Source organism: Chenopodium quinoa, unplaced genomic scaffold (assembly GCF_001683475.1).
Source record: "Chenopodium quinoa cultivar QQ74 unplaced genomic scaffold, ASM168347v1, whole genome shotgun sequence".
NCBI lineage: Eukaryota > Viridiplantae > Streptophyta > Magnoliopsida > Caryophyllales > Amaranthaceae > Chenopodium > Chenopodium quinoa.
This window is the reverse complement of record NW_018744062.1, coordinates 1,112,390-1,138,131: the sequence shown is the minus strand read 5'-3', so window position 1 is coordinate 1,138,131 and position 25,742 is coordinate 1,112,390. Positions and strand designations below refer to the sequence as shown.

The following is a 25,742-nucleotide window of genomic DNA, read 5'->3' as shown; positions in this document are numbered from 1 at the left end:
TACAATATTTAATTCATTTCTCACACTTGGTGAACCCAACATAATACTCTCTCTCCTCCTATTCTTCCATTACTTTTGCTTTTTACAATTTTTTATTTTCTCAACTATCCCAGTAACCCCACTACCTCCATATTTTATTATTTTCTCCAATTTCTCCTAAAACTCCGCACATGGAGAAATGGAGCAAGTATTTAAAAACGGAGGGAGTAACAATCTACTCACCAAGACGAATAATACTAGATCCCGCATGACTATATTTGTTCTTATATTCCCTCCGTGTCTTAATAAGTGTTATAGTTTGACTTTTTTCACTATACACATAATGGTTTTTACTTAATTAATTTACTACTATATAAAAAACAAAGGAGGGTGTTAAATACCGCCAACAAATTTTATCAAAATCGTCGACATTTAAGGTGAATGGACACCAATACCCTTACTATACCCCCACACATCTTCCTTTTTTTCTTTTTTTTTTCTCTCTCATCACCCGTAACCACCATAACCACCACTCCCCAATAGGGCTGTACAGAGTGCGGTTTAGACCGCACCAAACCGCAAACCTAACCGCAATTTTGCGGTTTGGTGCGGTTTGAAAATTGCGATGCGGTTTTTTAAAATGACCAAATCGCGTTTTGCAGTTTGGTGCGGTTTTCAAAATTATTAAGACCAAACCACACCGCAAACCGCACTTTAATGCGGTTTGCGATTTTTATACTATTTTTTCATTAAAATTATATAAAAGACCTAAAATATATGAGCTAATTTTTTACTATTAGTTAATTAAAGGTTAATAAGATGAGTTTAATATTTAAATTATCAATTAATAATTATAATATAAAATAAAAGTTTTGTCTTAAAAAGAATAATTACAATTTTAATAAAATACGGTTAAACCGCACCGCAACGCATCTTGCGATGCGATTTGGTGCAGTTTGGTGCGGTTTGAAAAAATTACAAACCGCACTTTTGCGGTTTGGTGCGGTTTTTGATCCAAACCGCACCGCGAACACCCATACTCCCCAACCACCATCAACCGCAACAACAACAGATGAAGGGAAGCAGTGGTCTGACGGAAGTACATCGGAGGTGGAGCTAGCGCAGGGGCAGCGATCGGAGGTGAAAGGGCAGTATGTACCTCTGATTTTTTTTAATCTTTATGCGCTCACAATCGGCATGCAAAACCGATTAAACACCACGGTAATTGGTTTTGGATGCCGGTCAACCTGGTCAATCGGCATGAAAAACCGGTAACCTGGTACGGTAACAGGTTTTGGATGCCGATTACCGTGGTCAACCGGCAGTTGAAACCAATTGCAGTAGTGAGTTGTCGGTTGTGCTGGTCGCCAGGGTTAAAAAAACCACCTTCCCGCACGACAGGGAAGGTGGTGGGTCGTCATTATTCCGATGGTGGTTGACTGACTCGCTGTTGTGGTTGCCGGAAATATAAGTTGTAACTTAAAAAAAATTTGGTACCTCTAGTCCTTTTGGTTGTTGTGGGCAGTGATGCTGCAGTGGGTGGTGGTGGTTATGGGCGGTGATGGTGCAGTGGGTGGTGGTGGTCGTGGTGGTGTCGGTGGTGGCTGACGATTGAGGTTGAGACTTAATGGACTAAGGAGAGAGAAAGCAAAGCGGGGATGAGTAAGGGTAGTTTTGTCTCTTCATCACTTTTGTTGGCGGTATGATAAAAAAAACGTGGGCGGTATTTAGCAATCACTAAAACAAACTAGTGTGTACCCCGAGCGTTGTACCGGATTACTACTTTAAAACAAAATGTAATCCAAAATCCCATTTTTTAAGATATTACATTTCCATTGTTTAGGAATTGTTGAGGCTATTCCTCTTTATTTATTTTTTCAAGATACATATTTATTTATATTGTGCTTACTTATACACGTATATTTAATTATGTGTATATAAAGAACATAAATTGGTCGTGGCTTAGATGGCAAGGTGCGTGATCTTGTAACCATGAGATACAATGTTCAAACCTTGTGTGATGTTTTTTTTTTCTTATTAATAATGACATGGAATAAATGTTGCAATGCTAGAAGTGACATGGCATAATGATATTTAAATGATGATTTGGCGCAATGTAGTGCAAATTTATGTGACACATAAACGTTTTTAGGAACTTTTTTTTTATATAAGTATAGATGTGATTGTATAATACATTGTTGGAAAAGTTGTGGGGGTATTCGTGTTTAATCAAACTGTAACAATTACTAAAACACGAAGGAAGTAGATTAAGAGAAATTTAGAACATTTTCTTTTTATAAAAAGATAAATTCAAAGATTTCAAATAAGAACATCATTGTGAAACGAAGGGAGTATTAGGCTTTGTTTGATTCACCTTAATTTTGCTGAACTGAAATTATTTTCACTGAACTGAACTTAATTTTACTGAACTTAAATTATTTTACTGAACTTAAATTTTTTTTACTGAACTGAAATTATTTTTACTGATTTTCTATTATAATTCTTCTTTAAGAAAACTGAATTTTACTGAACTGAACTTATTTTTACTGAACTGAAATTATTTTTACTGAACTGAAATTAATTTTACTGAACTGAACTTATTTTTACTGAACTGAAATTATTTTTACTTAATATTATTTTTTTAAGGTGAATCAAACAGGGCCTTACTCTCCTAAAACTCCGCGCATCACCAAGTGATGCAAATAAAAAAAAAAATCGGAGGGAGTACTCCGTACAAAAATTGATATTTTAAAAAAATATATCAAGGTGAAACTAACAAAATCTCAGATTATTATATTTTCTTATATATGTACATAAGTACATAACAAAAGATGATCAAAAGAAAGTGTGAATAAATTATCTTGCTACTTTACACCGGCAATTTCCTTTTAAAAAAACTGGTTTTTGACGAGTCAATAGCTCTTCTTAAGACTTAGGCAATGCAATCATACATGAATATGTGTTTTAAAAAATAAAAAATATGTTACAAGAAGAAATTAAAAGGAATTCCTCCACTAAAATTGTTTATTAGTCTTGAAAAGTCAAGATAATCAATACTAAAATATACAAGTATGAAGTATCCGTTTATAAGCTTGTCAAAAGCCAACATGTATTGATGTGCACGTCGCTAAACAAACAAACTATGCTTAAATAATTTTTAAAATAATTATCATCAATAATCAACTAATGATAACAACTTGATGAGATTAATTATTAATACTTGTACTTATATATCCTACAAATACTTTGACCTTTTGCTTTGAGGAGACCCTGAAATTCTTGGAGGGAAAAGTCATAAGAAAAGAGCTAAAAGGAAAGATCAAGAAGAAGGTTAAGTAATGAGGTTATTGAGGTCTATTCAGCGTATTCCATATGGAGTTGGCGGTTTCGAGCTGCTCGGAAGTCTTGGTGGTATGATGGTGTTGCTTGGTTTAATTGTCATGTCCATTTCAGCTATATCCATGCTCGTATTTTCGTGTGCTGATGATGGTAAAGATAAACAGAAAAAACATCGTAAAGGCTATGGTCGTAATCATGGTAGAGGTGGATTCAATTCCGGTGGCTGCGGAGGAGGTGCAGGGTGTGGTGGAGGAGGCGGTGGTTGAATGTGGGAGTTTGCTATCCTTGTATTACAACACTTTATACATCGTATATGTTAAATTATCTTTAAATTATCGATGTGAAAGAGAGTATGATTCTATACTTTGTATGAATGTGATTATTGGTTGACTTTGATTATTGACCAAGTGAATAAATTTCTCCTACAATTAACCTTTAGGTGAAATTGTCTAACTTCATGGTTATCGATCGTCTAATGTCACTCCTTATATTTCTATTTTGTGTCCAATATATCATGCCACCAAAGTGCTAGCTATGACCCAAAGTTTATGTTATATTGTGCATCATGAACTCACAGTTTGGGCTGCTAGATGTGCTAGCTTGTGTTTTTGTCACTTTTCGACGAGGAAGTAAAATTACTGAGGGCGTTGCTGTGCTCGAGATTTGGTTGTTTGAGTTCTTCAAAATTAGGATGAAAGCTATAGGGAGAGTAAGAAATACTGAAACAAAAATGGTTAGAGGAACATGGATAAATGTGTGTTTCTTTGATTTTGTTTTCCCTTAATATTGTTGATTTTTTATTGCACATTTCTATTGTAGTAGAAATAATAGTCATCTTCACCATTTCTTCAGATCGAGTTCAACACTAGTGACCGCAGAAATGGTGACCTAACCATAACCATTCCCCTGTGGAGGCCAGTAAAGCATATAGATGTTTCAGAATTCCCTGGCAGTCTCTACGATTTAGAATTTTAGCCCGACAACTTGGTTTTCTACTGGGATGTAGAATGAAACCACAACACAACCCCAGTTGTGCTGCCTATTTCCAGGCAATGTTTGAGCCATGGTGTATTCGGGTTTTGGTATATTAGTATATTGTCTCCACCATCTACCACCTTTGGTGACGATTTTGACAAGACTCAAAAATTAGCAGACTGTCGTTAAGATAAAACATGTGTACTCCTTACCATTTCAAAAATTCTCAAAGAAACTGGGATATCATTAACTTCTCAATTTTTATATCTCAAAACTTCAAATTTTTCATAATTTACAACCTGATACAATAAGTAATAAGCTTATATGAAATTGTTAACCTTGCTTGCCTTACCATGTTCACCTTACTCTGAAATTTTCTATTATTCAAATCCTTGTACCTCTGGGGTAATTTCTTCCCTTTTTTCGCAGGCACATAGGCACCATGATCAGTATTCAGTATCCAGTATACAGCTCTCTGAAGCTGGAGTCCAAGAGACCACCAATGTAGTGCCTGGGAGGAACATCCTCAGTAGAGCAAACTCAATTGCCATGGATTAACTTATCCAATGATGATATATCCAAAGCTCGAAACTCTCGGACAGCTTCATGCACAACAAGAGCAAGTTTCACTGCTGCATCGTTGCTCGGTGCCTACAATAATCCTTTATAATATAAGCAGCATACTTAACAATATTAATGGGTGCCAGGTGCCTCAAAAAGTTAAGATTTTATCTACCTCAATGTTAAGTGGTAGAACAGGATCATGAAGTGAGAGTCGTAACAGAAACCAGCCACCAAAACCAGAAACTCTAACCTGTTCATTAGAGAAAACACAAGCTTGGTAAAATTCCTGTACAGGGAGGGGTATAGGAAAGATTGCCTTGCATAAATTTAAATACTTCGTACTTATTGGACATTAAAGATATTAATGATTAGATTTGTGCATTGGAAAACACGGCTAAGTAATAATGTCAGCTAAAAAGAAACGGAGGAAGTAGTGTACATGTAAAAAAGAAAGAAAAACAAATTAGAATTTAAAAGGATAAACTTGTAAAATCCAGGACCATAAGAACCTCCAAAATTTCCTCAGATCATCTGTATCAGACGACATCCAGACAGTACAGAGAAGAAAATAAGTTTATATGATTCTCTCTGATCCGCATTTTAAACTTACTAATTGTTATAGGATAGTGAGTAGGGACATTTAACATTGCATTGGAAGCCTAAAACAGCAATTGATTTGGGTCAAATAAAATAAACTGAATGACAATATGGATTGGAGGGAGTAGAAGGCTAGAAGCTATACTGGGATATATCTCAATATTAGTTCATTAAGACAATCCAACCATATCCTTTGAATTAAGAATACTAGTTCAGACTTTTTTTTTTTTTTGTGAAGTTAAGCTTTCACAAGACCATTCCTGATTGGTTATATGAAAAAGTTATCCATGTGATTTCTTTTACTATTAAGTTATCCATGTGATTTCTTTTACTATTCCATGGACAAAAACAAGCACTATGCTCTTGAAAAGTAAAAACTACACACTAAACATTGTCAATAGAATTTATTCAAATTTATTTATATATTAGTAGCAGCAAAGGGGAATACTTAAGGATATTACATCCAGCATTATTTGTCCAACATATGCTATGTGAGCAATTTAATTCGTTGTATGAACTATCCATGAATACAAGTAGTGTTTTTGTTTTGTTTTGTTTTGGTTTTTTTTTTTTCAAGCATACATTGCTGGAAACCAACTAGAAGTCTAGAGTGGCATGCTAACATTGCTAAGAAAGAAATAGAATTTGATAATTACAACTTAAAATGCCACCAGCACATAGAGATTCAGGAAGAGATGGCATTTGATAGTAAGCAAACTCTCATATGAGGTTAAATTAAAGTGAAGGCAGAAAAAAATACTTGATATGGAGCCTGTTTATGACTAAGATATCATTCATGTAGATGAAGCTAGTAGAAAACTTACGCCTTCATAGTTAACTGGGGCCTTTATGAGCTTAGGATCCGAATCCACTACATTTTCCAAGTGCTTCAGCACAGCCTCTCCATAGTCCCGGAAGGATCTGCCCATATGTATTGATAATAGGTCATGACATGAAACCCAATTCAAAGTGAACAGATGCTAAGCAAGTCAAGGCACCATTGCTCACCCTCCTTTCAGATCTACATGATTCTGATCAATTTTTAATCTCAATTCAGTAGTAACAGCTGCTTCTTGCAGGCCTTCCACCAAATCAGTCAACACTTTGCTGCCCCCTTTAATTCCTGATGCCCTGGCAGAAGCAAGCTTATTTAGGAGCTTAACCTGCAAAAGGCATACTTTACTTACAGAATTAACGAATCCAGAACGAAAAGCAAAAAGGGAAGGCAGTAATAAGAGAAATTGCCTACCATGAGGTAAGCTCCATCATCAAGCCAGTGATTTTCTTTGAGGGCACCATGCCCACTGGTCTCAATGGCCAAATGTGACTCTTCTCCAATAGAGTTCTATCAAGAAGAAACTATAAGTTCAGTATGTATTTATGCTAGAAAAATGATGTACCATATCTGATCAAATGCCACAAATGAGGAGAAAATGGATTGTATTACATGGTTCAAGATCTATACCGACTGAAATGTGTACTAGAATAACTTCCAAAGAAAAGGAAATCAAAGTTCAAGCTCTAATATGTAACAAAAACATATGCAATATATGCAAACCTAATGACAGGAATCAAGGAAACATAAGGTTACAAAAAAAAAAGTTCAACATGGGCAGATGAAATGATAAAATATAGTACCATTTTCTATGTATATTTGCTAGTCTCAAAAAACTATCGAATGATAAAACTTAAATATTACCAGCCGGATAGCTTCATCGATTACGTTTTTATACCCTCTTTTGAATCTGTGATGCTTTCCTCCTATTCATACAAAGTCAATAACAAGTCCTCAGGGTATATACAATTAAAGAAAACCAAATCAAGTCCAATGTGGAACATTAAGTTGATCTGAACAGACTTGGACTTGAACTCACCAAGTTTCTTTTCAATAAATAGAGTAAGACCATCTGAAGTCACACTGTCTGTGACAATTGTTGTCCCTGGATGCTAATGTAGATATATTGTAGGAAAATAAACAAAGTTAGAAGCTCCTTCTACTTAACAATACACTCTGTATAAAACAGAAACTGATACGCGTACAAGCAGAAATTCTTACTTCTTCAAGGACTATTGCAGATATTAGAGCAATCAAACGATTTCGATTGAGCTCGCTGCCAGTAGAATCTACAGCAGCAGACCTATAAAAGGAAAATATCATAAATAAACACAATAAACCGCAAGAACATGTCATAAGAAAACTATTACCTATCCACATCGGTATCGAAAATGATGCCCAAGTCTGCTTCGTTATCAAGAACTGCCGCAGTAATTGCTCTCATTGCAGCCTTATCTTCTGGGTTTGGGATATGATTAGGAAACATACCTAAAGCAAATAAAACTAGTTAGAAAAGCATCAGGAACCACGCTTGAATAAGTCAACAATACCGTGAAGTACCATCTGGCTCCAAGAATTGACTGCCGCTAGTGACAGCACCCAAAGGCTCAAGCACCTTGTCCTAGAAGTAATTCAAAAGAAGACCAAGCCTTAATATCAGATATGAAAATCCTATTCAGAGTAGATGTTGCAGAATCAACACACCACATTGACAAAAATATAGCCACTATTACGGGTTATTACCCAGCCTGACTTCATTTCACAAGAAAAGGTCATCGGTATTATTATAGAAAAACTGGAAAACATAAAAGCTTTCACAACTAATTTTCCTATATTATTCTCTCCTTACTATGATTAAGCAGAAATCATCACTGAGGATCCAACAAATTTTATCATAAGGTAATCCAATAAGAAACTCGTTTCTCATAATTTTTTGATACTTAAGTCAAATCTTCTAAATCTATGATATAAAAGCGTATCATGGTTTGTTTCGCCAATATTTTTCAATGATATCGAAAAAAGGAAATAATGTAATTCCAAAAGGTGCACTAGTGTTTTTAAATTTTCAAATTGACAGAGAAGGCATTTTCATATAAAAGAAAAAGAATAGTTTCAAAAGATTGCAAATTCGCAATCTGAAATAAACCTCTATGATATAACAAGTATGTCATACTCTGCAACTTTTTATGATTTATCCACATGTTCTACTGAAAAAAATACTTGGAATTTAAAGCCTTGTTTGGTTCCCCGAATCTACTTATGCAAGTTACAAATTATTGAAGTCAAACTTCTTATACAAAACTTGGAATTTTGAATCCATTTACAATGATTAGTTTATAACATTGGAAGTATAATAGATGAAAAAATGCATATAACTACCTCCCTCCTCAAATAATTGTCATGTATTAATGTAATACTATTTTGATCAGTCCCCAAATAATTGTGTTGTTACCTTGAATGGAAAATCTTTCTCACCCATCATCTAACGCATATGATTTGGGCTCCACCACCAAGTATCGCACACTCACTCTCTTTCTTCATACCACATGTGATGTGAGACCTTCCACTAACCTTTTCCCCCTCAAACAAAATTTTTAATTCTTATTTTTTCACTATCTACCAAAAAAAACCTACACAAACCAAATAGCTACTCTTAATATGCATGCCCAAGCCTAAGAGGACGATGATTTAAGAGCAGAGAGAGTATTTAGTTAGATAAACATCGTGAAATTTCATGTTCCCCACATAGATAATTTCCTATGAGACATGAGATGTTGCTAAGTGGGCGGGGTTAAATAAATGTAAGTTTCCACGAACAATTTATGGCATCAACTTCCATAGAAGGCAATTCTACAAAGCATACATTATTAATGCCTTAAAAATTGATATCCTTTTGGAAGTTTCATTTCCAAAACTTCACAATTTCTACTAAAAGTTGATCTTGTTGAGCCAAACAATGCAACTTACAGAAGAGAAAAAAGAAAATTTGTAAGATAGGAAGGTTAAACTTCTCAAGTTCAATGTGACTCCTTTTTATTTTCCAGGAACTTCCAATTTCCATGACAGCTAACTAAAATATGTGGAAAGATAGATGCCAAGTGCCAATACACAAGGTCAATATATCGAATATCCCACACATGAAGACTTAACGAAAGTGGTTTCTCCCTCCTACCTTCCTGTTTCGAGGGGTATTGTCTGGTGGGTCCAATTTACTTTCTCCTCTAACCTCCATTACTGACTTTATGGCTACCGCCAACCAGTGATCATCAAGTACAAAGTGGATAACTTAGCTGTTTTGGTCAAATCACATTGAAGAACAGTAGCCTCTATGTAAGTATTGTTGTAAATGGTCTTTTTTAATACAAAAGTATGTTTATTGATCCAAGTCTTAGATCTCAACAATCTTATTATTGTACAGGCAAAGTGTTGTAGAGCCAAATCCACCCTGAGATCCACCCATTAGCAGGATAACATCCCACGTAGGATTGTTACAGCATATTAAAGGCCTTCTGAACCGTATCAGAGTACCAGAGACTATCTAATAAGGGAAGGCAATAACAAAGCTACCTTCCAAAACTGTGTACCAAAGAGCTCCTTGTGCTGGCAGGGAAAAGATTGAAGGCAAAGCATTGGTTAAGCCAATGGACCTCAGTCATCTCCAGTGAAAACGCTAATGGGAAAGGTTACTGAGCAGATGAGTATCAAGAAATCAGGGACACCATGCATTTTTCAAATTCATTGTTAATTATCAAGATGAATCAAAACAACAACACCGCATCATTTAGATTTTTCAAATTGATAGAGAGATGTAAGAGAACTCTGCAGGTTACTGTATTGTGACATGAAGGGAAATATCAAGCCTCATTTATAACCCATCTTAATAAGGTAGATCATATAAGCCTCACAAAGATCTTGAGTATTATCGTGAAGAATAGAGCATATGATACAATAGTATGAAGTGGGGAAATGTTTTTCCAAGCACTGAGGTTGGGAGTGATGATAGGTAATTATATCCTCAGATCAAATTCAAAATAAATGAAGGTAAACAGTACAAGTATAGACAATAGAATATAGTTGATGTCACTTGTTAGTCTAACAAAAGAAGAGTACTTTAAAGTTTAAACAAAGAATAGAAGACGAAGTAAAATTTCTAGAGCACAGACATGTTTCATGTTGTTCCCAGATTTTAAGATACAAGTAGAGAAGAAGACACGGTTTCGGTTTCAAGTTTCAATATAGACAGATAGATAAATGGTCAAAATGGATGTTTAGTCAAGAACGGATACTGCAAACAAAAGAATACTTACAACAAAAAAGCCTCCAGCTCCATTTCCAGCATCAACAACTATATGAAAGCCCTCTAGAGGCTTCTCTGATACAAGGAATAAAAAGGAATGAGAATAAGCAAATTAAAGAAGAAACAGATGACAGCAGAAAATGACAACATTCATATCTTTGCTGGTCTTATATTAGAATATAAAATATTTCCAAAGCAGAAAAAGAAGTCCAAGGTTCTAACTTATAAGGAGATACTAAGAGGGCAGATATGAGCTCTTTTCACAACAAATCACCTAAAAGTAGATATGTCTACTCTCTACACTTAAAATAGTTTCATTACAACACCCATAATTCGGAGTAAACTTTCCATGACCTACTTGATATTTAAAAGGAAATGAAGAAATAATTTTAAGGAAAGCATCACATGTGCTTAGTTTAATCAGTCGAAGATGCTGATGCTATTGTTGCTCATCTAATTCTAAAAGTTAAGGCTTTAAAAATATTGGTGGAAAGTGGAATAATTAGTTTTTCTAAACAAAAAAAAAAGTCATAAAATGCGTCACTGTGGCTTGTCTGTAATATAAATTAATTATTAATAAATAAAAATTTAAATGGACACTTTCAGGTATATGATACTATCAGTTCTGTCCGCAGGCATCATTCATGGTTTTATTGGTTATTGAGTACCTGACCTGATAACATTATTGTTTTGGTTACCTACCCATGTTCGGCCCGAGTTATTAGATCTGCATAAATAACTGATACACACAAACGCAAACACAGAAGTTGCAAGATCACCTATATTTCCAGCTGCTTTGCGAACGGCATGCACAAGATCAGATGCATAGATAGACATGTAATCTACACTTCTAACAGACGCAGAAGATGTTCCCTGTGATTCTTGGAGACCATCATCAGTTACTTTATTGTATATATCAGAAGCACGCTCCAGAATATCTTTGATGTCTGCTTTACCAAGACCTCCAGCATTGGTAAAAAATTTGAATCCATTTCTGTTGTAAGGAAGATGACTAGCTGATATGATAAGGCATTAGTTCAGTATGCGGCTATAGTAACTAACTGGATCAGTACTACTTCCAACTTTCCAAGTTCCCACACTATACTAGAGAGATTATAAATCATTTATGCCATTATCATACAAATGAATGACTACCTGTTATCATGATAGCTCCATCAACTGGACACCTAATCTCCTCATTTTCAGTGAGAGTGCTATTAAACATTGCAGGTGTGGAAGCTAGCCTGCATGTAATATCTGAAGTTTGTCAAAAAGGCTCATTTCAAATCATTAAACAGAACCAAGTGTGCACATGAGAATTCTAAAAAGAGTATGTGAAAAACCTAAATCGGTAGGATCCATACATGGTTTCCAATTCAAGAAACAGGAAGGGAAAGAAGATAGCTACCTATCTGCTTACTTGTTCAATAAGGATAACATAATGTCTTTTTACAATGAGATAAGGATGTTTTAAGACTTGCATTATATATGAACTATCATATTCATGGCTTTAACTTATGTCCAAGACCTTTTAAATCTAAGTATACACCCTGAGAAACAAGCAATTGTTTAGAACAAACAAAAGTTGTGAGTCATCAATATTATACTTAGTAATTGACTGCTTCATTCCCACATCACCTAATTACGATACAGAGGAGTATATTAACTTCTTTTATAAAGACAGGATATCAAAATGATTAATCTATTTCATACAGGGAAAAAGATTAAGGCTACGTTTGGTTGAACGAAAGACATTTTTAACTGAAAAACAACTTTTTATGGAATTGGTTTTCCAAGGGAAGATGCAACTGAATATCAGTATTCCTTTGTTTGGTTCCTTTAAAGAAAAGATAGAGAATGGAAAAGGAGGAACAGAGGGGAAGGAATGAAAACAAGAAGTAGAGGAAGGTGAGGTTTTTTTTTGAGGAGATTGTGGCATTCCTTCTTTATGAAAGGAAAATCTTTTCCACCCTTGATAAACCAGTTTTTAAACCCAACAAAAGCTAAATTTAAAGCTTCACAAACCAACAAGATTACTTAGGTGGAAAATTGTTTGTTGAGCATGAAAACTGATCATATCAGGTAAAAAATAAGTTTAACAAATTTGTAAGAACTATAACTGCCAATACATAAACCAGGCTCCTGAATATTTATGTGTTCATCAATTCCTCAATACTCATTGACAGCATGATAACTAAAATAAAAAACAAAGAGAACTGTCATTTAACCACTATAAACTAACATTCCTCCTGCCCACAAATAATCTTCCTATTAGGATTAGGCATGCATATTAACAAAATTAGTAGGGTGGAGTGAGAATATGAGAGAGAAAATTAGTGGTGCAGTCCACATCACATGGATTAAGTGTGAACTCTATCCATTTAAAGCAACATGAAGATTTTTTGTGGAAAGGAATACAGGAAGATTATTTGTGGATAGGAGTGACAGTGCTAGACATGTCCTGCTGCATAAAAACAGGAATATTACCAATTTTAAAATTAAAAAATAGGTGAGAAGGCAATCTAGTCTAGCATAAACAAATATTGTAATGAAAGCAAAATAAGATGAATAGACATAGCTTACCCAAAGTGCAAAACATTGACACCAGAACTCATCAGGCCTCGAGACACAGCATCCTAACAATAGAATTTTGATAATTTATTATCAGCTAAACAGTGCAAATGGAAGACTGAAATTGCTCTACAATTTTGTGGAGAGGAAGCCATACTTCATAATATGGGATACAGCATTTAGTATAGGACTACAGGGTTTGTAAGGAAAATTCAACATATTACAATGCAGCAGGAAGCAACTCAGAAAAATAATGAAGTTAAAGAACAGTATATCATCATTGCTTAAAAATGACATATTAAGGGGGGTGGGGGGGATAAAATGTCAAAGATAAGTCACAGGAAACTTATCATTTGAAATCTAAACTGACAAACATAAGCAAATATGTCAGTCACAATAAATTTCTTAAGCAAAAGATGCGTCAAAATTACATTTTTCTGAACAAGAAAGCTGTACCAAATTAAAATTCAGCAAAAACTTGGAGGGCCTGTATAGGCTGCATTAAATTGGCAACTAATGATAGAACGAAAGCATGGAATGTTACAACTTCACCTGTGTATTTTATGTTCTGATGCAACTTAATCTGTCATTAATTTTGAATGTGAATACTCTGATAGAGTATGGAGTAGTGCTCATCAGCGTTTAATAGACCATTACACTTTAATCTTAAGGCTGAAGGAGAAAAATGGGAGAGATAGGGTAAAAAGGGGGGAAATACGAAAAATGTGAGAAATTATCCTAAATACGTAGTATAAGAAAACATCGTGAAACATACTGGGAAAGGAACTTCACACTTTGGGATCTCCTAGGGGTCCCATGGGGTCATGGAGAACTCGTTTTTCAGGTTTGGGGCTTGTTATGAATTGGGCATGGGGCATTGTGGTGCTGGTGATGGTGCTGGTGCATGGATTATTTGGTTTAGAGATGAGAGGCATTGAATACAACATACAAGCTTGTGTTTATAAGAAAATTATTTTATTTATAAAATTTAACAATAATTTATGTAATTTATTTGATCTAATAGGTAAAAAATAGGGAAAAACAAATGTAATGATTTTCACCCATACTGATTTACCACCCATGAAGTTCTATAATATCCCTTTTTGGATTCTTTCACAAAGACTTAATTATGAACAATGGTAAACAACCAAAATAAACAAAGGTGGGTGGGTGTAATAACCTAGTGATGTATTATCGACACCTTACTAGGATCTCAAATGCCTAGTTGGTGATTATAACAATCTATTGCAGCTATTGATTACCACTATAACAAATATTCGAGATAGCCATATTATTGAACCAAATATCATTATTAGGACAATGTAAACCTAGTGGTAGGATAATTATGGATCCAAACCAACTTTTATAACCCCGTGAGACAAACCTCAAGAGGCCACCTAATTCATGTCTTGGCCCATGACTATGTAGCACTCATAATCAAGTCTTATGATGTCTTAACTACGCCTTGCCTTGCCTCTTCTCTTCTCTTGCTCATTCCTTTGCTTGGCTCTACTTCATGTCATGCCTCTCCCAAAATGCCCTTAAGGCGAGATGTTTTTCTGCTTTGTCCTAGTGCTCATGCTTTTTGCCCATACCCCATGCTCAAGGAGGCCCCCATGTAATTTAGACTTTTCCCACAAACTAAGTAATTGTTTTAGCAACCAAGGCACGTTCCTACCCTTGTGTAGCCACATATAAGTGTTTATAGGGAAGGTGGAGAATGAATCGAATACGCATATGTTTAAATCTTAGTAGTTAGGAATCAATCTCACTATGACACGAACAATATCCTGTCGCGTATTTAAGGCATCTATAAAAGAAGCCAAACTTCCACTCGGTTAAAAAATCATACTTCTAAGGTAGTTGACTTAGCCACCGACACATGCTCTTAGGGACCAAAGCCCCCATAATGGCGCATGCGCCCAGATGGTAGCTTTGCGTTACTAGCTTTACAACCTAATGCAATAACCAACTTTGTGAATCGACAATTCCTCTCATAATAGGTTGATATATCATTGAGACACTAGTTAGAAATAAGATTTAAACCAAGCTTACGTTCCCTATTGGTGGGTGAAAAATCCAACAATTAGGGGATTTGGCTTCACAATAATAGGAAGAGATGACATTGATGGATAAAAAAATCGTTATAGTGGTAAATTTCTAGACACCTCTAGCTTTAAATTCAAAAAATATAAAGGATGAGGCCACACTGTCTCGGTTCCTTTTGGCATTGTAATCCTAGGACACGATAAAAAAACCTAGAACCGGAAATGCACCCTCCATGAGCCTTTTCCTGGGAGTATGACAACATTTCTCTACTAGTCATTAATAAGGTGGCTTTTGGGGCATAGCTTCACATTCAAGATGATATTTCTATAAACAATTCAAAGACCAATCATAAAATTCAACAATGTTGTCAGGAAAGAGTTTCTCTTAAACTTTGACATTTCTCTTAAACTTTGACACACGTTATTATCAAACATACTCAGCAAACTCTTGATACTCATGTGTTGTACCATAATTAAAAGACTCCAGACCAATAGAGAGACGGGTAGTTAAAACACATTTTGCAAGATTTTCAGCATCTTATCTAAACAGACAACTGCTTAATTGTTCTTATGAGATTTAAAGAAGGTAATTACAATATATTCATTTAAAAAAACAGTAATTTACCTGAAGCATTGATGCTGAAATTCGAGAATCATGACCAATGGAAACGCTCATGGGTGTAGAAGCATCAACTTTCTTTTTATTAGAAAGCCATGCAGCAAATGCAGCAGCTATTGCCTCTGATACTGGTTCTGTAAGTGTAACAGGTTCGCCATCAACACCAGCAACAGCAACCCCTCGGATATCACTGTATCAAAAACGAAAACACATGTACAGAACCAAAATTTTAGTTTTAACAAAAAATTACGAAGTCCCCACTCCAGCAGTAAAATCAAACACATTAGTAAAACAAATGCTGCCATTTTTATAAACAAAAGATGAGTAATGGTTGTTGATTAGTTGGTCAAATGCACATTTCAAATTAGTTTATATTTTAACCAAAACTAATTCAAGTGACAACATCTACAAAATATATCTCCAGACTTCAAAGCATGATAACCCCAATTCCCTGAAGCAATTTGACTGCAATCTATACTTTGATCTTCTACAAACAACCATTTATCTTTCTGGTCCTTGTCTTTTGTTTTTCCGTTATGCTGATAAAAGAAAGAAGTGCAGGCAGTACAAGATACAGAAATTTTGCGCTCAGCCAATTCTGCTTACTAGGATAGAGAAGTTATTTGCCAACAAAATGATTACAAAATGCTTTCCTTTAATCACATTTACTATAGTGGAAGATCATGTCTAAATGAGTTTCTTTAACATAATATTTCCAGAACAATCAACAATGATCATTGTCTTCAAAGCTTATATTGGAAAAGTACTTGTTCCGAATTACATTACATTGACAAAGAAAAAATTAAAACAGCAGATACAGATTACTAAAAGTTAAGACAAGCTGTCCTGCTAGCAGCAGGAACAGTTTAGAATGTAGCCCAGAATCTTTGAATTTCCCAAACTAACTGCTAAAATCCCCCGCTACCAAAGCCCACAAAAATGCTAGATAAATTATTCTATCCCAAAGCATTTTACTAGTTAGCAGAGGTTAGCACAATTCCCAAGAAAATACAAGCATCCAGCACTTATAAGGGCTAGAGAATCACCAGTCCATCACATCTTCTTTTTCATTCTTCTAAAGCCCACAAATCAAAGTGGCATCAATTCAAAATCACATGACAGAAACTCCAACACTCCTTATGGACAGAAAAAAGGCCACCTCCAAATACTAGGCAGGCATGGGCCTTTATCGGTTCCCGAGGCCTGAATTTAGAAATATGGAGGGAAAACTTCGGGAGGTTGTGACTTTGCTCCTATGTTCCAATCAGGCCGATTTTATTTTATTTGTTCAAATTGGGTGTCCCAACGAGATCTATGCAATGCAAACCCCCTTTGCCTAAGTAAAAATTTGAAAAAAGGCCTCTAATTGGGGAATAGGAATTTTGCCATCAACATCCCAAAGGAAAGGGGTATAATTGTAAATTTATTTAATTTAATTAAGGATACTTATGTCTTCACCAATAAAAAAAATTAAGGACACTTATGTAACTGGCTGTCTCCCAAAAATATAAACATAAAAATCGTTAAAAGTCTTAAAATCTATTATGGTTTCAAATATAGGTTATTGTGAGTATATTTTAATATAAGAATTTACCTTGATGGAATGAACCTACAACATACACTGATGTTACATTCTTTTACATAAGATTGCAGGTGTAATTAGTATGTTGAATAAGACTGCTACAACCTATTAGCTACTATTGTTTCTCTTCAATACTTAGCCTAAACTTTTTTCAAGAATTAGTGTTTGCACTGCTTATATTAATCCTCAAATAATTAAAGATAGACTACTACATCATTGGATAAGCAAATAACAAATTAAGCTAGCATTCAACAATATGCCATATTGTTACAGTGTATCTATACTCATTATAACATCAATATTTAACTTCTGATACTATCCACTAACCTCTAGTAAAGTTCCACAACTTAACATTGTCTCATTTAGTCTCAATTTCCCAATACTTCTATATGTATATAAATAAATGATCAAGATATGAAAGAAAAACCAATTTGAAACATAAAAAATATTAAAAAAATATAATATATATACATATACATATATATATACATATGTATATGTATATACATATGTATATATACATATATATATGTACATATACATATATATATGTACATATATATATATATATATATATATATATATATATATATATATATATATATATATATATATATATAAAACCTTCACGCACTACCTCCCAAAAATGTGAATTTGCAACCAGTTTGTAGGTATGAAAATATGAAATCTAATAGAGTAATATTAAGGGTAACATTGTACCTTGGTGTAAACTCTAATTGTTTAATATTACATATAGTGCCAGGGCTAAAGTCTTTCAGTTGCTTGCTAAGAACTAATTGTTAAATCTGGTTTCATCAGGATGTGAAGTATGACATCAAGGTGTGATACCATGATGAATGAAAGGATATTGGACATGAAAAGGTTTAGTTCTGGTGTAGCTTTTCAAGCTACATGCAAAATGCACCATATGTTACAAAAACTCATGCTAGCAACATAATTATCAATAATTTCTGAATTTTGATACAAAATTGACTATTAAAAAATGTACTTAAAGAAGAAAAAATAAGCTCAAGGGTCCGAACAAGCTACCAGAAAAGCATATGAAAGTTTTTGATTTCAACGTTGTTCACCTTCAAATATAAATACAAGGAACCATACACCTCAAATTTGCAAAGCCACGAATATAAACAATCACATCATATAAGAAGTTGATAAGTATAATATTTCTTAACTGAATTCCAAGTAGACTGATAAGTCGGAAGAATACAGCCCAAATGATGCATAATGTTCTCTTACCTGCCATTTTGAAGTTTGAGAAAGTCACTCTTTTCAAGGGATCGAACTGCTGTGGAAGATGAAGCAGCTGCAAGAGCATAACAAAATGTGAATCTAGATGAAGTACAAGTAATTTTAGTCTTCAAAAGCAAAAAAACAGCCAAAAAAAATTAGAAAAAAATACGGAGTAATATGGTAATAAAATAGAAGAAGTCAAACAATAACAAGAAAAAACACAAATAAACTAAAAAGATTGCCAGAGCGCTACGGTAGCACTAGATAGCAATCTTGAGAGTCTAGAACAGACCATTGCAGCAAATACTTCCTCGACTAACAAAATTGTTCTGATACATTGACAAAGTGCGCAACTGCATGGCCAATATACCATTCCATGCTGACTTCCTTCCCTTTAATGGAAGGAAGTTGCGGAAGTTTGAAGTAAAAGAGTCTCTGCTGCATTGGCTGTGGAATTGTCTATTTTGTTGGCAGTGGTGTGCTACAGAAACATTTTGAAAAATCTTCCCTGACACCGCTGCATGAAAATTTACAATTCGTATCAGAATTAGAACTCTAAACCTTTGATAATGACTGTGGCAGGTTCTTTGTTTTCTAAGTTCTTCTTAAATAGGTATATTTTATGAACTTGACATGCCTTGTGGGACTTTGCCTATTATCATATTGAACCAGAGATGGTTATAATACAACAGTATGAATCCAGTAGAAATGTAGATTTAACAGTTTATTGCTACAAACAAGAAAATTCCCACAAGAATCAAGTGTACCAGATTATACGTTAAAGGTGCCAATTCCGTTAACACCGAAACCAGTAACCACAGTGAATTAATTCCATTTCTATGCAGTCAAAGTGCAGATTAATTATTGATAAGTGATTTAGATTTCTGTCTATTATCCTCCTTGTTTTGTTCTCCTCATTTTAGCTTAACCATCACAAGCATACTTTTTTTTTTATTATAAAATACGGCAACAGATAATATAATTAAACTCTTATGAATCCCATCTGACTATAGTATAAAAACACCCGCAAGCACAATACGATTTCTATCCTACACTCGGGTGTAAGTCGTATAACCGTTTAATTTTACACCCTCTCATATCTACAATCACATCCAAAACTAGCTCATTTGAAGCAAACTACAAAATTAATACTAACCCATTAACGACCCAACTCCCCTTATAAGCAATTAGCCTGGATTTAAATCTACTCGGATTGTCGCCTTGTCGGACCATTTTTTCCAAGTATTTTTTACATCATATTTCCTCAATAAGAACATAATTCAACCATCACAAAAATGTAAGCTATGATTCCACAATGTTAAAATGACAAACACACAATTTGCAATAGCAATAATACTAACATATACACTATAACAGCACCATTTGCAAGAGTATTTGACAGTAATTTAAAACTTGTATCATTAGAAGCAATAAATTCAAAAAAAAAAAAAATCACCTGACATGGTGGTGGGAATCTATCGAGTGTTGAATAAATAGGAAATGAAAATCACGAAACTAATTCTGAAGATTAATTCTTCGTTTAATTGAATTTATTAAGGTTTTCAATCGCGATTGAAAATTTTGATGAGATGAGGAAGAAGAGAAGCTGGTGGAAGAAAGTGGAGAAAAGAGGAGAGAGAATATTTGAGTTGGTGGAGCTTTCTGTGTAAAGTGCACAAATGCGATATCTAAATGGTTAAGACCGGAAGAATTCTAGGACTCTAACAAGGGGCATAACCGCATAATCGTCCATTTATTTTTACGGTATTTGAAAAAATTAATGTCATAACATATGTTGATATTTCATTGTATTTTAGATAATATCACCACGATATCAACAACCTTATTCAATGATACCAACGAACATAAAATTATTTTGTTGGTATTGATATAATTTGTTGTCGTGTGCTGTTAGAGTCATTTCTAACAATTAGAGTCCAAGAATTCCTCGACCGGCCGAGGCGTCGTAAGTTCACTTTATTTTTACAAGTTTTATCTAATTTGATCTGATATAATGTAGTCGAATTGCCTAATTTGATCAAAATTTACGTTAATTTATTTAAAAATACTACGTATATCAAATGAGATCTTATTAGATTTGTAATAATTGTAATTTTCATAAATATTTTCGCAAATAGAATGATAAAGAGTAGCAAAACCTATTTTTCTTTTTTTTTCTTTTTTTTTTTAAAAAAAAAAAAAAATAGTGTTTCAGGCTCACTTCTATAACTCTTATATACTAATCTTCTTTATAGCTTTTCAAACATGTTGAAGACTACACCTTCTATTGAATTCTATAAGTACATTTTTTTTTAATTTAGTTAGGTCTTGTATGGTATTATATGAAAATTCTTGATTGTTCTTTTTTTTGAAGAAATTCTTAATTGTTCCTTTACTTGAGTAATTTTATTAGTAGTATTTAATTGATTTGACACCGAAATAATTTAAACATGCAGATTAACAAGTAATAATAATGAATTTATATTTAGTCAAAAAAAAGTGGTAAAGTCAAATTGAGGCATTTATATTTAAACATAAGGATTAACAAGTAGAAACCATATTCTAATGGATTTAACTTATACTTGTAGTTGGTATATCATATTATCAAGGGTATATTGAAATGTAGTTCTATGATTTGCACCATAGACGGCAAAAATATTAGTTGATTAAAACCAACCTTGCACAGTATTAAAGCTACTACAAATCAATTGCATTAAAAAAGTAGTACCGAGTAACATCCATAGAGATAACTAAAGGACTCGCACATGAGAAAATTCTACCATCACGAAGTAATATATCATCAATTAATCAATCAAAGCCTCAATCTCATAAGTAGGATCGGCTACATGAACAAAATTTGATTATTTCGTGTGGAGAAGTAATATATCTCATCCATTACACAAAATAAGATAAAGTCTAGAAGCGTTCTAAGCCTTCATATTTGTCACAACTAATGAGGATCAATAGCTTAAGACGATTTCTCACCCGAGTTGCTTATGAAATCCATTGAGTCTCCCACACTTCATAAGCAAAATTATCCATGCTTGAGTGGAAGGAGTCGGCCTCTCCTCAACATACTTACCATTCAACTTACTATAAGAATCAAAGGAACCACAACCACATCATCACAACTGACCTTGGTAGCATCACATACCTCTTCCCATTAATCTTCTCTATATCCAAAGCAATAAAGGAATCTTTACCTGAGTAAGTTGTTTTGAGACCATTATATGTTCTAATTTTTTGTAGGTTAAACAACTTCGGTGTCCACAACAGCAAAAGTGTATTAGCTGAGTATCCTAACATGGAGCATTTCATGCCTTGAACTTGCTTCTACTGATAGACCACTACTTGACTGCAAGTTACACAAGTCTGCTTAGGCAATTCCTACTTAATACACACCTGTAAGGAAGTAGCAATATCTAATTAAATCGAGAGTAAGTAGGCAGCCTGCAAGCCACGAAGTGAGAGCAGCTACAAATTATACCCAAACAGACATCAATGTTATTGACAACAAGGTCAAGAGTCTAGCATTTTACAACTTGGCTCCATACCAAAAAAAAAAAAAAAAAAAAAAAAAAAAAAAGGTCCCATGGAGACAGTTATATGATTTAACGATAAAATTGAAGATTTAATTCATGGAAAAATTAGTTCTCCCTTGGAAGAAGAAAGTTGCCAGGATTGCGACTCGCAATCTACCCCATATGCATTTAACATAATTTTCAAACACATTTAGAAGATTAGCTTCAAGGAAGTAGCAAATAACAGCATAATTTACTTCGTTTTCAATATCTTCAACCTCAACTTAAGCTAAATTATCGTATCCTGTGTTCTCAGAAATTTTATGCAAATTGCAAATTAACATCTAAATTCATATTACCACAAAAAATTTCAAATCAGCAAAAACAGGAGAAACAGAGTCGTTACCCATATTATGATCCATCTTCTCAACCTATCAATGAACTGATTCCATCATCTCTATCTGGCTGGGATATCCATTAAGGCAGAATATTCCACCAATTCAACAGCAAGCCATAGTCAAAATCATATGTCATAGCTCCCTCACAATCATAAGAGAATCAATTTGCACAATAGTCACTTGGGACAAATAACAATCCCAAGATAAACTCTGCAATCAATAGAACTATATAGTATCTATACGTTACCAAGGACCAACATTGATTTTAAGCCTTCAAAAGCCTACTTATAATGACTGAGGTGCTGCTACGGTGCTACCAGAAACTCTAAGACATAGATAAGGAAATAAAACAGAATTGGTCAAAAAATCATTATGCACAAGAAGACACCGTACTGCAGCCTTCCATGTTTTCCATTTCTCAAAACTACTAAATTAGTTCTGCTACTACACAGAGTTTCAATATTAGCAGGAAGCCAAAGGTGTTGCCACTAGAAAAAAGAACAGAAGCAGTCTAGGCTTTGCAAGTTGATTATTACCATGGTCAGCAATTTCAAGATTAGCTAACCTTACTTTCATAAACTGAATTGCATTTGAACAGCACAAAAGCATAAAGAAGAAAACTACTCTTTCTTGTAACATCACAGCACTGTAACTAGTGCAAAGCTTTTCGCTATAAGTTATAATACTAGTAGTAGGGAAAATAGAGCAGTGAATGAGAGATACGTACCTCATCTTAATTATAAATCGACACTAACTTCCACCAAAAAATGTCCATCACTCCATCACAGTCCATAGAACATAGTAATAATTTACTGTTAAAATATAGAACCTATTTACATAGGTAATGATCTCAAAGGTTTTGCATAAAGGGGATTCATATGGGAAAAACCAATTACAAAGAATTCCTTAAGTCCAAACCTTTAAGAACAAAAATCTCTAAGAAAGCCATTTAATACTTCCTTTGTTCTTTTACAGTTGACACGTGTTGAATTTTAACACCATTTACAAACTCTACTTAAACTAACAATAGTTATGTGGGGTCTTGTTATAACCATCTCAATGTTTGTCTTTATAATATCAACTTTTAAAAAAATTTATTAGTTGATAGTTAGAGATATTAATCATTGAAATTGTACATTGGCAAACATGAATGAACAAACAGTCAACTTAAAAAGAAAGAAGGTAGTATAAAAATATGGAGATTAAATTTAACTTCTACTCATTGCAAAGCAACTAAAATATGGCATTGCAAACCTTCACAATTACAATGGTTTACAACCTTTCCTGGTTCATTCCCAACAGGTATGAAGGCCACTCAGGACAAGGAAATGATATCGCAAGAATATTAATAACGAAGTTAACATTGCCTGATACCTTATGCACTGACTAACATCAAGCAGCATTCGAACATGTAGAACTCTTTAAGATTGGCTTTTGCATCTTCCTACATTGAGTGACTCCACTGTAGAACCTGTCAGTTGAGCATAAACTTGATGGACTTCCTCAAATGGAAGAACAAACCTTTTCAAGAACACAGACTCAGTCAAGGAAATAGTAGAAGAAAGATGATAATCCATCCTTAAAAGCCCTTTCTCCTTCAAAATCTGTAAGACTCGATGTCTTGGCAATAATCTCTTCTCCAAGCTACATATGAATAATTTAGTCTGCGTTGCTAAATAATAAGGCTTGTAACTCATTTGGTTCATCAGAAAGCCTAGTCTTTCCTTGATTCTGGCCTTTGAACTAGTGAAACACATAGGATTTTGCCGGATCAATTTCATAACATCAGATTGAGTCCATCCAAAACTCATAAATACTTTGCATTTATCCTTGATATTCTTCTCACCATAGAAAAGCAGAATATTGACGCCATACAAGAACATTGGAAAGTCTCGAGGAATCCCTAGTTTTAGTTCAACCTTAATTAAAGTATCTCGAAGCACATCAGTTTTCACTGTAAAAATATTAGGCCGCCGAAGAAGAAGAAGAAGAAGAAGTTGAAGTTGAGTAAAACAATTGAGCATAAACATCATGGACTTCCTCAAATGGCAGAACAAACCTTTTCAAGAACACAGCCTCAGACAAAGCAACAGCAGAAGTAAGAAAACCAGTAAATAAACACCATACAAGAACATCGAAGAATCTCGAGGAATCCCTAACTGTAGTTCAACCTTAATTAAGATATCTCGAAGCACATCAGTTTTCACTGTAAAAATATTAGGCTGCCGAAAAATGTGTTTCTGGATTGTGTCCCTAGAAATGCCACAATACTTTTGCAATAGCTCAACATTGGGAATCAAATAATTAGCAACGCCATGAAAGTTGAACCAACCTGATCGCTTGAGAAATGTGACAACATTCTCATCACTACCCAAAACAGTCTTAAGAGCATGAATTGTTGGACCCAAACGTTGCTGCAATATCTTAGGATTTCTACTAACTGTTTGAACAACATCAGACTCAGACATACCCAGATCATTAAAGAGCTGAATTTTGGGTTTTAGGGTTTTGTGAACCCTAGAAACTAAAAACCGTGGATCATAAATAATGATTTTCTGAATATGAGATTGCTGAAACCCAAGTTGTTTGAAAAATTGAACAACAGAATCAGCATTTTCAAAGAAATGGAATTCAGTAGTATCTCCCACTTTCCATAATTTAGTGAACTTAGCGGAAAGGGAGAGAGATCGTTGATTGGAGATACCCAGATTATCAACTAAGAAATTAGCTAATGAGGTAGAGAATGAAGAAGAAGAAGAAGGAGGGTTACCTTGGTTGGTTAGAGAAGTTGATGTTGAGTACAACAATGGAAGGCGCAAGTAGATGCTTCGGACGCCATAAGAGCAGCTCCCAAGCTTCAACATTGGCACATCTTTCGCTTGGGCAGCCTCTCCTCAACGCCTCAAGGGACTAACGGTCTAACGGGGCGTTTGAATTGTGGGAATGGGAGTTTAGGAATTAAAAGCTGAGAATGGGATTGAAAATTAATTGATAGGAAATATGAAGATATGTCAATATCTTATTTAGATAGTGGGTGAGTATATAAGGGAATAATTAACAATTTTACAAAAATACCCTTATTAAGATTATTACTACCTCTGGTCCAAATTACTTCGCAAATTAGGAATATTTCTTTCTTTTCATTAATGGCAAAAATGTCATTTTT

At 34.3% G+C, this 25,742-nt stretch overlaps 2 protein-coding genes across 3 annotated transcripts; both read right to left on the bottom strand.

Annotated features, from left to right (window-relative positions):
- Positions 1-4,507: 4,507 nt before the first annotated feature.
- On the bottom strand, positions 4,508-20,363 carry LOC110690692 (phosphomannomutase/phosphoglucomutase-like). Of its 2 annotated transcripts, XM_021867563.1 has the most exons (18): positions 20,114-20,363; positions 18,950-19,174; positions 18,664-18,730; positions 15,831-16,014; positions 13,170-13,222; positions 11,742-11,830; positions 11,366-11,602; positions 10,597-10,661; positions 7,850-7,910; positions 7,660-7,777; positions 7,511-7,592; positions 7,329-7,401; positions 7,154-7,215; positions 6,704-6,799; positions 6,463-6,617; positions 6,279-6,375; positions 5,030-5,107; positions 4,508-4,944 (listed from the first exon to the last, which is right to left on the bottom strand). In XM_021867563.1, the coding sequence occupies exons 1-18, from the start codon at positions 20,118-20,120 to the stop codon at positions 4,834-4,836; spliced, it is 1,860 nt and encodes a 619-aa protein (XP_021723255.1). In that variant the 5' UTR covers positions 20,121-20,363; the 3' UTR covers positions 4,508-4,833. The 2 variants fall into 2 exon arrangements, with proteins under 2 accessions (XP_021723255.1, XP_021723256.1); XM_021867564.1 differs by lacking the exon at positions 18,950-19,174 and having other exon boundaries at positions 20,114-20,362.
- A 3,634-nt stretch (positions 20,364-23,997) lies between these two features.
- On the bottom strand, positions 23,998-25,440 carry LOC110690784. The gene is made up of 2 exons (XM_021867675.1): positions 24,699-25,440; positions 23,998-24,635 (listed from the first exon to the last, which is right to left on the bottom strand). The coding sequence occupies exons 1-2, from the start codon at positions 25,438-25,440 to the stop codon at positions 23,998-24,000; spliced, it is 1,380 nt and encodes a 459-aa protein (XP_021723367.1).
- Positions 25,441-25,742: the final 302 nt, after the last annotated feature.